The 17,367-nt window shown below is 43.8% G+C and overlaps 1 protein-coding gene across 4 annotated transcripts in view; it reads right to left on the reverse strand.

Annotated features, from left to right (window-relative positions):
* PTPRE (protein tyrosine phosphatase receptor type E) overlaps positions 1 to 17,367 on the reverse strand; it is a 557,332-nt gene that overhangs the window by 115,709 nt on the left and 424,256 nt on the right. For all 4 annotated transcript variants that reach the window (XM_029610013.1, XM_029610014.1, XM_029610012.1 and 1 more), the window contains one exon: positions 3,674 to 3,750. In XM_029610013.1, the coding sequence (XP_029465873.1) occupies positions 3,674 to 3,750 (77 nt within the window). The remainder of the gene's footprint in view (positions 1 to 3,673; positions 3,751 to 17,367) is intronic.

Here is a 17,367-nt window from a genome sequence, read left to right on the forward strand (position 1 = left end):
GGAAGCTGCACAGATATGGGCGTGGGCTCTTTCCCACTCGATGTACCTCAGAGCGACCTACTTGGCGGGCGTGGACAATGTTCTAGCGGACAAGTTGAGTCGAACCTTCCATCCGCACAAATGATCTCTCAACCCCAAGGTAGCAGACACAATCTTCCAATGTTGGGAGTATCCACAAATAGAACTCTTTGCGTCCCTTCACAACCGCAAAGTAGAGAACTTCTGCTCCCTTACTCTCAGCTGCCACTCACAGCTGAGAGACGATTTCACCCTCTCGTGGTCCAGCGGTCTCCTCTACGCGTACCCCCCACTTCCACTCATATCGAAGACTCTTGTGAAGTTATGAAGGGACAAGGGCTTAATGATTCTGATGATTCTGATAGCCCCTCACTGGCCACGGCAAGTCTGGTTCCCAATTCTCCGGGATCTATCAGTTCACCGGCGCATCCCTCTAAGAGAGAATCCGCTTCTGATAACTCAGAACGATGGGTGCCTTCGCCACCCCAATCTCCAGGCCCTGTCCCTGACGGCCTGGATGTTGAAAGATTAATACTCCAACCCCTTAACCTTTCGGAGTCGGTATCCAGAGTTCTGGTAGCTTCACAAAAGCCTTCCACGAGTCGCTCTTATCGTTCTAAGTGGAAAAGGTTTACGGTCTGGTGCACGTCCATGTCCGTGGACCCCTTCACTTGTTCCACTGCAAAGTTTCTGGACTATCTCTGGCATCTGTCAGAGTCAGGCCTGAAAACTTCCTCTATAAGAGTGCATGTCAGTGTGGTAGCCACTTTCCACAACGGAGTAGGAGATGTCTCTATTTCGACACAACCCTTAGTCACACGCTTCATGAAAAGTTTGCTCCACCTGAAATCTCCATTGCGCCCTCCGGCCCCCACTTGGGACCTTAACGTGGTCTTAGTGTGACTCATGAAACCTCCGTTTGAGCCTCTCCACTCTTGCGATCTCTGCTATCTCACCTGGAAAGTAATTTTTCTTCTCACTATAACATCTACTCGCAGAGTTAATGAGTTACAGGCATTAGTCACCTTCCCGCCTTACACTAAAATTCTACATGACAGAGTGGTCCTCCATACACACCCTAAGTTTTTACCAAAAGTAGTGTCGGAATTTCATCTTAATCAATCCATCATCTTACCTACTTTCTTTCCAAGGCCCCATTCAAACCCAGGAGAAAAGGCTCTACATTCCCCTGGACTGTAAACGTGCACTAGCCTTTTATCTGGAGCACATGTCAGCCCACAGGAAGTCCACTCAATTATTTGTTTCTTTCGATAACATCAAATTGGGAAATTCAGTGGGAAAACAGACCCTTTTCCTCCTGGTTGGCGGACTGCATCTCCTTTTGCTACCAGCAAGCAGGCATTCCGCTACAAGACCGTGTGAAAGCACACTCTGTTAGGGCCATGGCAACCTCAGTGGCACACCTTCGTTCGGTGCCACTTATTGATATATGTAAGGCTGCGACCTGGATCTCTCTCCATACCTTCGCAGTCCATTATTGCTTGGATAAGGCTGGCCGGCAAGATTCCATTTTTGGCCAGTCTATCCTATGAAACTTATTATCAGCTTAACTACCCAACATCCTACCAGCAACCCATTCAGGGTTTTCAGGATGCCCTCCTACCCAAATCCACCCCTCTTGTAGTGCCTGTTGCATGTCTTTGGGTGCACTTGGTGCATTGTTCGGGCATCCTCAGCTCGCTACTCACCCATATGTGAGGACTACTATCCTGCCTGTCCTGTGAGAAATCAGAGTTGCTTACCTGTAACAGGTGTTCTCACAGGACAGCAGGATGTTAGTCTTCATGAAACCTGCCCACCACTCCGCGGAGTTGGGTTCGCTTGCGAATTATTTTTTGCACGTACTTCTTGCTATACACGAGACTGAAGGATGACCCCTGTTGGATGCAGGGTTAATGACATGCTGGGCATGCCCAGTAGGTGCCAGTCAAAGTTCTAGAAACTTTGACAAAAGTGTTCCGTGATTCTGCTCCATTCTGATGTTGTCACCCATATGTGAGGACTAACATGCTGCTGTTCTGTGAGAACACCTGTTACAGGTAAGCAACTCTGATTTCTCACAGGACAAGCAGGATGGTAGTCCTCACATATGGGTGAGTTGTGAGCTGAGGATGCCCGAACAATGCACCAAATGCACCCAATGACGTGCAACAGGCACTACAACAGGGTGGATTTGGGTAGGAGGGCATCCTGAAAACCCTGAACGGGTTGCTGGTAGGATTTTGGGTAGTTATGCTGAGAATTCTGGTGCAGTTAATTCCACAAGCAAAGAATGTCCAGTGAAAAAATCTACTTCCCAGATCTAATTCATTTTGCATTTCTGACGGCTGGAAACTCCAGCAAATCTTCTTCTTAAGAGCTTAGTACATGATGTGGAGTTTAGTTTCTCAGCTTGGTAGCCAAATAATTCGGATCTACATTGTACAGAGTCTTATAGGTCAAGGAAAAAGCTTTAAATAAAATCCTTGACTCAGCTAGCAGCCAATGTAACTTGGCTAAAACTGGGGTATTATGATCCCTCCAACTATGGCTGATGAAAAATAGAGCCGCCAAATTTGGGATAACCTCCAACCTTTTTGGGTTTTCTTGGGCAAGTCCAAATACAAAAGGTTGTAGTAATCAAGATAGGAAATTAGAGTACTGTGAATGATGATCACAAAATTCAGCTTATCAAAGGATGAAGCAGTCTAAGCTGCCTCAGATGGAAATGGCAGTTTCTAACTAACACAGAAACCTGATCTTCCAAAGTAAATTTACTGTCAAGCAGGATCTCTAAACTTCTTATTTATTTATTTAAACGCTTTTATATACCGAAGTTCGTATGGACATCACTTCGGTTTACATAATAACAAAGGGTGCAGAGAGAATGAGGAAGGGAAATCAAAGGTACAATAAAACAGTTGGTTGGATAAATAATGGGAAAATAGAACTAGAGAGGAAGAAGGCGCAGATGGATAGGAGAGGGGGGTAAAAGTTAGAGGAAAAATAAAACAGGAGAAAGTAATGCAAGGCGATCAAACATAAAAACTTTAGTAACTTTCAATAGGGGGGAGTATGTACGGGGGGGGGGGGGGGGGTAGGAGGTTAGCGTTTCAGGGTGTGAGTGGCGGAGTGTCATGAGAAGGCCTGTGCGAAGAGCCAGGTTTTTAACTTCTTTTTGAAGGACTGGGTGGAGATTCTTCAAATCTTGCAAATAATCTCCCATATATATAATGTCTGCCTGATGTTTAGTCACCTTCTCCTGCATATGAAAACTAATCAGATATTAAAACAAGAAGGAAAAAATGTATTTAATCCATTCTAAGAGCCTTAATCAATAACATTTTTTGCCTTAAGGTTTACATGAGATAGAATCCTTGCTGAGCAATCCTACATTATTAATATTTCTGTCAAGCAGATAATAAACTTAGAGTGATTGAAAGATACAAAGAATACGTATGTGTTATGACCAAATTATGCTCTACATTTGTTCTGCACCTAAGAAATATGGTTCTCAATAAAGAACTATTGCTGGGTTGGTATTTTTCCATAACAGGATATCATTTTATAAATAACAGTTTTCCATTAAAAACAATACTGTGAAGACAATAATCTGCAAATAAAATCATTTTATTACATTTTACTCTTTACTTACATCAATGAATGAGGCATTGATATAGTCTGTGTACTCCTGACCCCTTTTCATGGAAAGAATCACTCTGTTGAAGTCATCTGAAATGCGAAAACAAAGTTTTACATTTTTGTTTGATTTTGTAAATGAGAAACTGATTCATTTAATTTCTCAAACACTTGATAAATGATAATTATTATCTGATGAGCCTAGGAGGCAATATCATTGTAACAAAACAGTACTTATTATCCCAGGACAAGCAGGATGATAGTCCGCACATATGGGTGACGTCATTGGACGGAGCCCTATCACGGAAAACTTTTGACTGGCATACTGAGCATGCCATGATCCCTCAAGCCACAGGGGTCTCCCTTCAGTCTTCATTTTTCCACGCTGCAGTTAGCATCGCGGTGAAGGAACCCTGTGTGAATTCCTCACACATTCAATTTGAGAGAAAAAGTTTAAAAAATCTCTCATTTCATCCCCTACATAGGGGTCTCCCTGTATCCACCGGTCAGTACAGTTTTTTCCCGTTTCGACCGGGTTAAAAGAATTTTTCTGTCAGAAGACCGTTGACAGCTGTCCGGCCTTCATTATGACAACAGGTGCTCCTCATGGCTCCCAGGATTCCTATTCTCTAAAAGGTAATGAGCGCACGCCGTGACCTGAGCACCCCACTGGACGTCCGAGGTCACGGCGTGCGCTCATTACCTTTTAGAGAATAGGAATCCTGGGAGCCATGGAGAGCGCCCGATCTGCCCCGGGCTGCTGAAGCTGCTCTCGCCGCCGGCTGTCCCCGGGAGGAGGGGAGAGAGGACTGGGGCTGCTCCGGAGCAGTCAGCGTGGGAGATCGGCACCCATGGACACGGCCAGGGCAGGTGAGCGGGGGCAGGGGGAAAGTTTGCCCGATTCACTTTGGTCTTGTCCCAGGGAGTGAGGGGGTCAGGCAGTGAAGCGGGGCTGACTGGGGCTGCTCCGGAGCTGTCAGCGTGGGAGATCGGCACCCATGGACGCGGCCAGGGCAGGTGAGCGGGGGCTGGGGGAAAGTTTGCCTGTGAAATTTCGTCTCGGCTTGTCTGACGCTCCACACTAACGCAGGGGTAAGGGTAGGCGGTAAATTAGCAGGTTAAACATGCGGCAAAACTGCAGGTTAAAAAAGCGATAATCGGGGCGCACATTACTGTATGGAAGGGAATAGCTAATCCGATCGTTTACATATCATATACATGTCGCGGGCGGAAAGGGTTACCCATTGATTTAAAGAAGCAGTAAGGATGGGTTAAAAGGGATAGTAAATCGCAGGTTGGACTTACGCGGCCAAATTGCGGGTACAAAGCGGGTTAGAAACGGGGTAATCGCGGCCACGCTTTACTGTATTGGCCTGCTAGAAAGCACTTCTTAGGGTTGGGTTTTCCTCAGATTGATTAGCATAGCCTGGAATTGACTTTGGTGTGTCTTCCAATCTGGGCTGTACACCATGATGTCATCCAAGATATGGGTGAAGCAGGTAGTCGACCAAGCGCTGAAACATTGCAGAGGCATCATGGAGCCCAAAAGGGAGGATGGTGAACTGGAAAAATCCCCTTGGTGTCAAGAACGCAGTCTTCTCCTTTGCCACTGGTGTGAGAGGCACTTGCCAATACCCTTTTATAAGGTCCAGGGTAGAGATGAACTGGGCTGATCCGAGATGCTCAATTAGCTCAACCACTCAAGGCATCAGGTATGCATCAAGTTTTGAGATCTCACTGACCTTTTTAAAGTCAATGCGGAACCTTAAGCTCCCATTTGGCTTCGGCACCAACACTATGATTGAAGTCCAATTCGCTGTTAGACTCCTCTATAACTGAGGCATAACATCTCCTTCACTTTGGTCTTAATGATGTGGTGCAGGGGCTCAGGAGTCCGATAGAGTCATTGCTGCGCAACAACTCCAGGAGATGTAATGTTGTCATGCTGCACCAGGTGGGTATGACCTGGTAGCTTCAAGAATATCTCCTTGTTTTGCTTCACCAGCTGCTTTAAGTTAGCTGTCTGTGTGGTGGACAGCTGCTCTCCAAAAGGAATCCAAGTTTGGTCCACTTCGGGTTCAATCTCTGGACCAAACTCTTCTTCTTTTACTACTCCACACATCTGTAGAATCCACTTCTTCAGAAGGTTTGTCGTGATCTGAGTTTTCTTTCATTTATTTGGCTGGGCTACTTTGTAATCTACAGGCCCTGTTTTCTCCAAAATTCCACAGGGTTCTTGCCACCGGGCTAACAGTTTGCTTTTCAAAGAGAAGAGAAAGACAAGGACAAACACTCTTCGGACTGTGGGGCGATTATAAGCTCAGGCTAGGGTAGCTTGAGCCTTCTCTAGGCATAGGTGAGCTGCCTCCCCAGCTTTTTTTTAAGTGATCCTGCACTCAGAGTCCACGTGGTTTTGCCCAGGCTTCTCTTCATCTTCCCAAGTTTCCCAAGCTATTGTCTAAGATTCTTCTTGGCCTCCTCCCATGCAGTAATTCAAAAGAGGAAAACCCTGTCAAGCTTTGGGGCACTTCGTGGATTGTGAACGTCACATAAGACAGCAAGGCGTCTCAGTTCTTGCTGTTTTCATCCATAAATTTCCTCAACATTTGCTTGAGTGTCTAGTTGAATCACTGAATCAACAGTGTATCACCCTCACCATCAGTCTGAGGGTGATACACTGATGTGCACAGAGTTTTTACCTTAAGCAAGATGTAAAGTTGTTTCATTACCTTAGATAAAAATTGAGTCCTTTCATCCACCAGATTCTCCTTGGAAAGCCCAAGTCGTGAAAACACTTACATTAGGGCGGTCTCCACTGTCTGGATCTTCATTGTTCCGAGGTGGTACTACCTCTGGATATCTTGTGGCATAATCCAGAATGACGAGGATGTATTTATTTTCTTGAGTAGATCTCTGTAGGTGTTATAGAATCTTTATGATAGAGATCTGGATCATCCAAAGGACTTTTGAGAACTCCAATTTTTCATTGTTGTGGAAGGATGAACCCATTTGTGAGCTGGTTCCACCGACTCTCAAAGTTTGGACTATCCCATCCTATTACCATGGGGTAATGTAACCAAGGAAGAAGTTCCACCTCTATCCGAACTTGGCCCGCTGGAATCTTCCATAGCATTTAGCTTGTGGGATACTGCAGCTAGTCCCAGTGAATACAGGCCAAGTTTATAGTTCTTCCATAATCAATCTGGATCCGCTTTACTAAATCTCTTCTAATGAGTAATGTCACACTCCTAGAGTCCACCAGTGCCTGGGTGGATGAGCCCTCCAGTTCCATGGAAATCATAAAGATGACTCCTTGGCTGGGGACATCTACAAAATTACAAAAATGTGGAGCCATGAAGATAACATCCATTGCTTTTTCTTCCTTGCAGAGTGTTGTGTCCGTCGCTGTCCGATGTCTCTGCTCCGCCCACCTTACCTCATTGGCGACTCCCTCCGGGATTGATGGAAGGCTAGCTGCTGCGGCGTTTCCAGGCCGTCCTCCTCTGGTGTTCCCGGACCGGCTCAACGCTGCAAGCCGCCATGTTGACCAGATGCCTAAGGGCGCGCGCGGCCCGACTGATGTACCGGCGTTGGCGTGAACCTCAGGGGCGTCCCCCTGAGATGACGTCATCAACTCCAGATATGTAAGGTCTCAGTTTTCGTTAACAAGTCGAGTTAGCAAGGGTTCGCTTCCTCCAGGTCGCTGCGGATGGGATTCGCTCTCCGCAAACCTAGCTACTCTGCTTCCTCGGACTTCACTACAGGTACCCACTCCTTGGAGGCCTCGCTCTCTCTTTTTCTTTTCACGTCGCATTCCGGAACTGGTACTCACTCCTCGGGGGCCCACGTCCCGGACCAGCTCCTGAATACCACTTCTGCTAAGAAGTCATCGCTGCTTACAACATTAGTGAGTTTCCACCAGGTACTCACTCCTCGAGGGCCTACTGCATTCCAACTCCTGGGCTGCCTCAAGAGACTATGGTGTGAGTGTTATCACCAAGGACTTGTTCCAGAACTCTGCATATCCTATCTACTCACTTTCTTAGTTTCTCTACAGCTCAGCCACCTTGGGATCGCTGTTCCAATACCTGAGGGACTACAGCCCAGCCGGGCGCTTCCATCTCACTACTGCCACCTTTGGTGGTTTAATATACTGCTTACTAAGAAGTCTTTGTTGCTTATCACATCAGTGAGTTTCTATCTATCTCTCAGAGCTTTCCCTGGAACCAGGTACTCGCTCCTCGAGGGCCTAATGCATACCAACTCCTGGGCTGCCTCAAGAGACTATTGTGTCAGTGTTACCATCAAGGACTTGTTCCTGAACTCTGCATATCCTATCTACTCACTTTCTTAGTTTCTCTACAGCTCAGCCACCTTGGGATCGCTGTTCCAGTACCTGAGGGACAACAGCCCAGCTGGGCGCTTCCAGCTCACTACTGCCACCTCTGGAGGTTTAATATATTGTCTAATAAAAGAACTAGTGTGTGTCTGTCTCCCAACTCTGAGCCTGACCGGTGGTCCCTCTCGGGAGCTCCCCCGAGGGCGTGATCACCTGCCACTGGTCCAAGGATCCACCCACAACTATTCTATCTCCATCAACTCCGTTAATAACAGATTGCTATCTCTCAGCTTTAACAACAGAGCTCTAATAACAGATTGCTAATTCCCAGCTTTAACAACAGAGCTTTAACAACACAGAGGTAGTCTTGTGCAAAATGGCCCCTCTCTCTGCAGCTGAAACATGGCGGTCCTGTGGGTTTTTGTGATTGAGGTGAAAAGACCAGCCTGACCGGCTCCACTGGCTATTCGGGACTCCTGTCCTTAGGAGTCTGGAGTCCTCTACATGAGTCAGGTGGTCTCCCCTGAAATCGTGGTGATTCAGGCATGGACTGAGCTTGGTAATAGGCCTTCGCCATTTCCAACGCTGTCTCTAGCATAAAGTTCGGGTGTCTGCACACCCACTGCTGCATGGGGATTTTCTAGACCATCTAGGAATTGTTCCAGCAAAACTGCTTTAGCTACCTTCACCCCAGTCTTCCCTTCTGGGTGCAGCTACTTCCAAGTCACATCTTTAAATCAGTAGATAGGTAGCTGTGCTTTCAAAACTTTTCAGGAAACCATTGGGGTCTTCTCAAGGGGTCATCTTAAGTAATGTCAGTGACAAAGAAGGTGGACTGGTTACAATGGTTTGCACTGCCTGTACTATCTGCTGCATCACCTGTTCTTGCAACGACTGCTGCTGGTCAATTTGGGTTTGTAAGGCACTCTGTAGTTGCTGCTGCCCTGTAGCAAGGATCTGGATCACTTGCTCCATCTTCCCTTTCTCAGCTGCCTCCAAACTAGGTACCTCCCTGGGGGAAGAATAATGGAAGAAATATTTTTTTAAAATCCTTCTGGTTTATCTGGCCCTTACTTACTTCTTGAACCCTGACTGCACAGGCGAGGCTAGCCTCCTTGGCCTGTTGTAACTTGGGCTCAGTAAGTGGAAATGTGAGGCCCAGGCGAAAAAACGGAAAAATGTTTGGGGGTTTTTTCCTCTCCTGCGCCTGTGGCTTTTAGCCTGTGCTTCCTGCTTAGGCCAGAAGGTCCTACTGCTGACACCATATGTGGTAACTTGGGCAACAGCAGCTTGGGAAGCAGCCAGGAAACAAAGAAGGAGACTCTGGATGTTTCCTTATGTACACTTTCATTTTTAGTGAAAGCAAAAACAGAAAGCAAATGCAGCTCTCACCTGGCAGTTCTGATAGCATTCAAACAGCAAACACCCAAAAAAGAGATCTAGGCATCATGGTTGCTAACACATTGAAATTGTCAGCTCAGTGTGCTGCGGCAGTCAAAAAAGCAAACAGAATGTTGGGAATTATTAGAAAGGGAATGTTGAATAAAACGGAAAATGTCATAATGCCTCTGTATCACTCCATGGTGAGAATACTGTGTACAATTCTGGTAGCCGCATCTCAAAAAAGATATAGTTGCAATGGAGAAGGTACAGAGAAGGGCAACTCCCTATGAGGAAAGACTAAAGAGGTTAGGACTGTTCAGCTTGGAGAAGAGACAGCTGAGGGGGGATATGATAGAGGTGTTTAAAATCATGAGAGGTCTAGAACGGGTAAATGTGAATCGTTTATTTACTCTTTTGGATAATAGAAGGACTAGGGAGAGCACTCCATGAAGTTAGCATGTGGCACATTTAAAACTAATCGGAGAAAGTTCTTTTTCACTCAACACACAATTAAACTCTGGAATTTGTTGCCAGGGGATGTGGTTAGTGCAGTTAGTGTAGCTGGGTTTAAAAAAAAATTGGATAAGTTCTTGGAGGAGAAGTCTATTACCTGCTATTAATTATGTTGACTTAGAAAATAGCCACTGCTATTATAAGCAACAGTAACATGGGATAGACTTAGTTTTTGGGTACTTGCCAGGTTCTTATGGCCTGGATTGGCCACTGTTGGAGACAGGATGCTAGGCTTGATGAACCCTTGGTCTGATCCAGTATGGCATGTTCTTATGTTCTTACTCTCTGGGACCTGTCTAACCATTCTAGGCCTTGAGTTCTTATGCTCTGGTGAGGGGCTCCTCCATTCACCCAAGATTCCTTGTGGGACTGACTCTTAAGGAGGACCAGGTGAGACAGCTATTCCCAGTCCCTTAAGGAAATCTGAGGGAGATTCCAATAGACTCCCTCACATATGTATTGTTGTCCATGTGGCAGCTTTACAGATATTCTGAACTGTTGCAGAGTTGGCATAAGCCTTCATCGCAGCCATAGTGTGTACTTGATGTGTTTTTATTGGTTGTGGTATGTTCATACCTAGGGTTGTATAGCAATGAGAAATACATAGAGTTTGCTTTTTGATGGCTATACCTTTTTTAGCTGCATCGTAGGATAAGATTATTTGAATTGTTGCTCTGAGTGTTCGTGTTCTAGCTAACTCCTGCAGTCCACTATATATAATGTCTGTTCAGCAGATGTGATATGTGGTTTTGTAAATAAAGTCAGAAGTATTATTTCTTGATTTTCATGGAATTACGATACCTCTTTAGGTAGAAAGCTGGGGTGAGTTCTGAGGAGTATTTTATTTTGAAATAGAGTATAGGAAGCATAAGTATTAGTTTTGCAGCTCACTTCCTCTTCTGGCCCAATGTTATTGTTATTAAAAATGTTTTCCATGTCATGAATTTCACGTCAGCATTAACATTGGTTCTTATGAGGCTTTATCAGCTGTGTCAACAAAATAGTTAAGTCCCATTGTGATGGTAGTTGTCTTAGAGGAGGTTTTAAGTTGCAAAGACCTTTTATGAATCTTGCCACTATTGGTTGCTGTGAAACTGGCTTACCTTCAGTGGGCATATGATAAGCTGTAATTGTACTGAAATTAATTCTGATAGAATTTGTCTTTAGACCAGAGTCTAAGAAGTGAATTAAGTACTGGAGTAATTTTGATATGGGACAATGGAATGGTTGCTCTCCTTATTTACACCATCAAGTAAAATCTTTTCCATTTGAAGTTGTATAATTTTCTTGTGGAAAGCTTTTTGCATGCCAGCAGAATTTCATTTACTCTTTGCAAGAATTGCAATCATCTGATAATTTTTCTGTCAACATCCATGCTGTAAATACTAGGGACTGAAGATTGGATGAAGGACTGTTCCCTTGTATTGAGTTATCAGGTTTGGAATCATTGGTAACATTACCGGTCCATCTGCCGCCAACCTGTTCAATCAAGGGAACCAATTTTGTCAGGGCCATGTTTCCAGTCTCATTGTTCTCTTGTTTTTCCTCAGTTTTAGAATTGTTTTTGTTATTAGAGGAATTGGTGGAAATACATATACTATGTAATGTTTCCATAGAAACAGAAATGCATCTTTTACTATTGTTTCCTGTGATGGTCTTTTCAAATAATATCATGGTAGTTTGTAATTGAACAGTGACACAAAGACAGTAACTTTCAAACCGGCGCTTGGAAGCACATTTGTGCGTGTGCATCAGCCTGCGCCCAGGGATGCAGCTAGTTTATCATTTGCGTGCGTTTATGCACACATGTTCTAAACTAGCCTGGCCTGGCGCACGTGTGCCAAATTTTAAATAGGTGCGTGCAAGGGTGCACAAATCCCACTTCTACCACGTAAGATGGGGGGATTTTAAAAGTGGTGTGTGCCCATGCCATTCCCAGTTTACCAGTTCATCCACCAATTCACCCAGTTAACAGCTAGGTCTTCCAAACCCCCTGGTTTGATAGCCTACACTCCCTCCTAGTTACCCCAAACTCTTTAAACCACTCAGAAATGGCTCAATCCTTTTATTTTAAGATTTACATGTCATCCATAGCAGAAGTAAAGTTACACGGCAGGGAACCTTGGTGCGCGCCAGGGTGCGTGAGTATTTACGTGAACATCTCTTGACTAGACCCTGGAATGCCCTGCCCCTTTTTATAAATTTTTGAGATGTGCATGCCGTGGCATTTATGCGCATATCTGGGTGCTTTTAAAAAAAATGGTCGGCGTACGCAAGTCTGATTTATTCATGCATCCCCCAATTGATGTGAGTGCTGGGATTTTAAAATTCACCTTTAAGAGGTCTATTACTTTTGTTCCCTGAATCTTGAAAAGGTCTTGTAGAATATGATTGTTGATACACCATTTGTGCAGTTACCATGGCTTAATATTTCAGTTATTATATTGTTCTTCTTTAGTAAGTAGGTAGCCAAATTCTATAGCCTCAATTCAGCTGCCCAATTCCATATGTGGATGGCCTCTGTGCAAAGCTGGTATGAACCTGTACTTTCCTATTTGCATAGAACATTGCCACCTGATTGTCCTTTTATATCTGCAATGTTTTGTTTGTTAACCATGGTTTGAATGTCTTTACAGCTTTGAAAATCACTTTAATTTTCAATAGATTTATATGACACATAGACTCCTCCTGCAACAATTTTCCTTGAGAATAGACACTATTGAGATGTGTTCACCAACTGTGGGGTGAAGCATGTGTTGTTACTACATTCTGTATATTTGGTTAAAGTTTTTTCCTTGACACCGAGGCACTCAAGGTGATGGTCTGGCAGTTTATCACATTTTTTTTTAATTCCATGTTTCCAAAGGTGGAGAGTTTAGTATTAAAGGCCTGGTGGAAAAGCCAACTGTTGTTTCCTTCCTGAAATGGGAGTAGTCATTTATTTGGCAGAATCCTTTCAGGAGGGAATTCCATAAAGCAGGTACTAATCCTGAGAAGGATTGTCGTTGAGTATCTGTTCTTTTGATTTCTTTTATTTATAACATTTATGTGCTGCCTATGGAAATTGTTATGGGGTCACCATGTGAGAAACTTAGTGGTCTGGGCGGCATTGTTGGGACAGTCTCTCCCCTTAAAAGTCTGGAAGGTCAGTGTCAGGGTTTGAACTGAGATCTGAGGGGACTGGAAACCAGTGTAGTTTGTATAGCACTATTGAGATATGGGCATGTAGCTTGTATCCTTCTAGCAGCCATTCAGTGATCTGGAGTATATGAAGGGCTTAGTCTGTAAGATTCTTATATAGAATGTTACAATAATCCATCCGAGTGGTTACTGTGGCATGGATCACTTTGATAAGGTTTGTCTTCCCAATGAGAGGATAAGTCTTCAAAATCTGCATAGTTGGAACAGGCTAGTTCCACCTGATTTCCCAATTGTGAAGTTCTCAGGCAATGTTAATGCCACTTTGCCATGAGTTAGCACCAGATATATCACAAGATCTCTGCATACGGTGACATTGAACTTTAACAATAACCATAATGAGAACAAGAACAAGATGAATTGTAATAAAACCTTATTTCATTTTCTCCCTCCCCCCTTCATAACTGATGCCTAGGGTTGGCTCCAAAGGTGTTTTGCTTTTACCAGTGGACCAAGAATTGGAAGTTATATCTACCACAATTGGTTATGTACAATGTTTACTGATGTCACCCTTAAGACAGTCTGTACTGTTATAAAACCTCAATAAAAATGATAAACAAAACAAAACAAAAATATCTGCAACCAGTGATAGGTGGTGGTGGTAGTAAGTCTTGCCTCACAAATCTGCTTCACTTTTTTGAAGATGTTAATAAACATGTAGATAAAGGTGAATCAGTAGATGTATTTGAATTTTCAGAAGGTGTTTGTCAAAGTTCCTCATGAGAGGCTTCTCGGAAAAGTAAAAAGTCATGGGATAGATGGCGATGTCCTTTTGTGGATTACAAACTGGCGAAAAGACAGGAAACAGAGAGTAGGATTAAATGGACAATTTTCTCAGTGGAAGGGAGTGGGCACTGGAGTGCTTCAGGGATCTGTATTGGGACCTGTACTTTTCAATATATTTATAAATGATCTGGAAAGAAATAAGACGAGTGAGGTAATCAAATTTGCAGATGATACAAAATTATTCAGAGTAGTTAAATCACAAGCAGATTGTGATAAATTGCACGAAGACCTTGTGAGACTAGAAAATTGGGCATCCAAATGGCAGATGAAACAATGTGGATAAGTGCAAGGTGATGCATATAGGGAAAAATAACCCATGCTATAGTTAGACAATGTTAGGTTCCATATTAGGAGCTACCACCCAAGAAAGAGTTCTAGGCATCATAGTGGATAACACATTGAAATCGTCTGTTCAGTGTGCTGCGGCACTCAAAAAAGCAAACAGAATGTTGGGAATTATTAGAAAGGGAATGGTGAATAAAACGGAAAATCCGTTGGTGTGGGAAAAAATCCCACACCAACGCCTCCAACAGACAGCCGTGGTTCACCAATGAACTTAGAAAACTAAAACAAAGCTTAAGAAAGAAAGAAGCGACTTGGCGTAAAACCCCTTGTGACAGCACCATTTCTTCATACAAATCCTCACTATATCAGTACAAAGCCCTCACCTCAAAATCTAAAAAAGATTATTTTGCATCTAAGATTCACAACCTGGTCTTTGATGCTAAAGCTCTCTTCGCTTATGTCTCCAGCCTCACTCAAACCATACCGCGAGAAATCCCCTGCGACATGGCACAGTCTAAAGCTGATGAACTCGCTCAGTTTTTCCAAAATAAAATCAACAATCTTTTAACTCAACTGCCTTCCAATACCGCTGACGCCTTTCCATTATATCAACACCCAACCTTCAAAAACTCCAGCCTAAACACTTTTGAGCCCGTCTCTTCCACTGAGATACATGCCATATTGAGAAGAATGAAACCTTCGTCTCACCCCGCAGACCACATCCCTACCAAACTACTTCTATCTATTCCAGACACAATAGCCACATCATTGACAAACATCATTAACTGCTCTCTAGCCCAAGGATCCTTCCCAGATGATCTCAAAATGGCTTCAATCTCACCACTCCTAAAGAAACCCAACCTTGATCCGAAGGACCCTAACAACTTCCGCCCCATAGCTAACCTTCCATTCATCGCCAAGATCATGGAAAGACTAGTCAACTCTCAACTTTCAAACTACATCGAAGACAACAATCTTCTCTTCGCCCCACAACACGGATTCCGAAAAAATCGAGGCACAGAATCCCTCCTTATCTCTTTGACAGACCATATCCTACTGGGCCTTGACAAAGGAAATTCATACCTATTGATCTTGCTGGACCTGTCCGCAGCGTTCGACACGGTCAACCACGCTATCCTCCTTAACCAGTTGTCATCCATAGGAATCAGCGGCACCGTCCTTTCCTGGTTTAAAACCTTTCTCAACAATAGAGGTTACAAAGTTAAACTCCAAAACAAGGAATCCTCAAGATTCAACTCTGCCATAGGAGTCCCACAAGGTTCGTCTTTATCTCCGACTCTATTCAATATTTACCTTCTTCCTCTCTGCCAACTTCTCACCGACCTCAATCTAAAGTTTTTCCTATACGCAGATGATATTCAAATCATCATCCCTATCAAAGACACATACTCTAATACTCTTGACTACTGGGAATCATGCCACAAAAAAATCAAACAACTACTCAACAGCCTACACCTCATCTTAAATTCCTCTAAGACTGAAATCCTACTCATCTCTCCTGAGAACAACACCTCCAACAGTTCTCTTCCTACCAATCTGCCTACCACACAAGCTAGAGACCTAGGAGTAATAATAGACAACCGGCTAAACTTCAAGGCACACATCAACAAAACAACCAAAGACTGCTTCTATAAACTTCAGGTCCTGAAAAGGATAAGACCCCTTTTCCACGCTCAAGACTTCAGAACGATCATCCAAGCAGTCATTTTTTCGAAACTAGACTATTGCAATTCCCTATTGCTAGGTCTACCATCATCATACTCCAAACCCCTGCAGATGGTTCAAAATTCAGCAGCCCGAATCTTGACAGGCGCAAGGAAAAGAGACCACATATCCCCCGTCCTGAAAGAGCTTCACTGGTTACCAGTCTACTTCCGCATCATGTACAAAGCCATAACCATCACCTACAAAACTATACATCAACTTACCACTCTCGATCTTCAATTCCCTCTCCAAACACATAATTCTACCAGACCTACTAGAGATGCTTATAGAGGCTCCCTCCAAGTTCCCCCAGCGAAAACGACCAGACACATCACCATAAGAGATCGCGCCACCTCCACAGTTGGCCCTCTTTTGTGGAATTCCATTCCTACAGACCTCAGACAGGAGCCCTGCCTCCCAACTTTTAGGAAAAAACTTAAGACTTGGTTATTCAAACAAGCATTTCCGGACACAACCCAATGACACATTCCAATGACTCCTAAAACTCCACTCCTCTTGTATATAACATTTATTCAGTATACTATATTTAAATTGTATATTGTTTAACCATCTCTTTTCTCTCCTCTCTTCTTCCTTCTCCAAGTTCGGCTACCCTTGTTAAATGTAACTGTACTTTCGGACACCACAGTTCTAGTTTTTTGTTTATAATGCACTCCTGTTCGATGTAAACCAGCAAGATATGTTTTCATGATTGCCGGTATATAAAAACTCTAAATAAATAAAATAAATAAAAAAATAAAATGTCATATTGCTTCTGTATCGCTCCATGGTAAGACCGCACCTTGAATTCTGTGTACAATTCTGGTCGCCGCATCTCAAAAAAGATATATATGCAATGAAGAAGGTACAGAGAAGGGCATCCAAAATGATAAAGGGGATGGAACAGCTCCCCTATGAGGAAAGTCTAAAGAGGTTAGGACTTTTCAACTTGGAGAAGAGACGGCTGTGGGGGGATATGATAGAGGTGTTTAAATCATGAGAGGTCTAGAACGGGTAAATGTGAATCAGTTATTTACTCTTTTGAATAATAGAAGGACTAGGGGGCGCTCCATGAAGTTAGCATGGGGCACATTTAAAACTAATCGGAGAAAGTTCTTTTCACTCAACGCACAATTAAAACTCTGGAATTTGTTGCCAGGGGATGTGATTAGTGCAGTTAGTGTAGCTGTGTTTAAAAAAGGATTGGATAAGTTTTTGAAGGAGAAGTCCATTACCTGCTATTAAGCTGACTTAGAAAAAAGACACTGCTATTACTAGCAACAGTAACATGGGATAGACTTACAGGTAGATTTTATAAAACTACGCATGTGCGTACTTTTGTTCGTGCACCAGGTGCAAACAAAAGTACGCCGGATTTTATAAGTAGCCGCACGTATCTTATAAAATCCGGGGTCGGCGCGCACAAGGTGCACATTTGTGCACGCCGAGCCCTGCGCGCGCTGCCCATTCCCTCCGAGGCC

This window comes from Rhinatrema bivittatum, chromosome 7, assembly GCF_901001135.1.
Source record: "Rhinatrema bivittatum chromosome 7, aRhiBiv1.1, whole genome shotgun sequence".
Classification (NCBI taxonomy): domain Eukaryota; kingdom Metazoa; phylum Chordata; class Amphibia; order Gymnophiona; family Rhinatrematidae; genus Rhinatrema; species Rhinatrema bivittatum.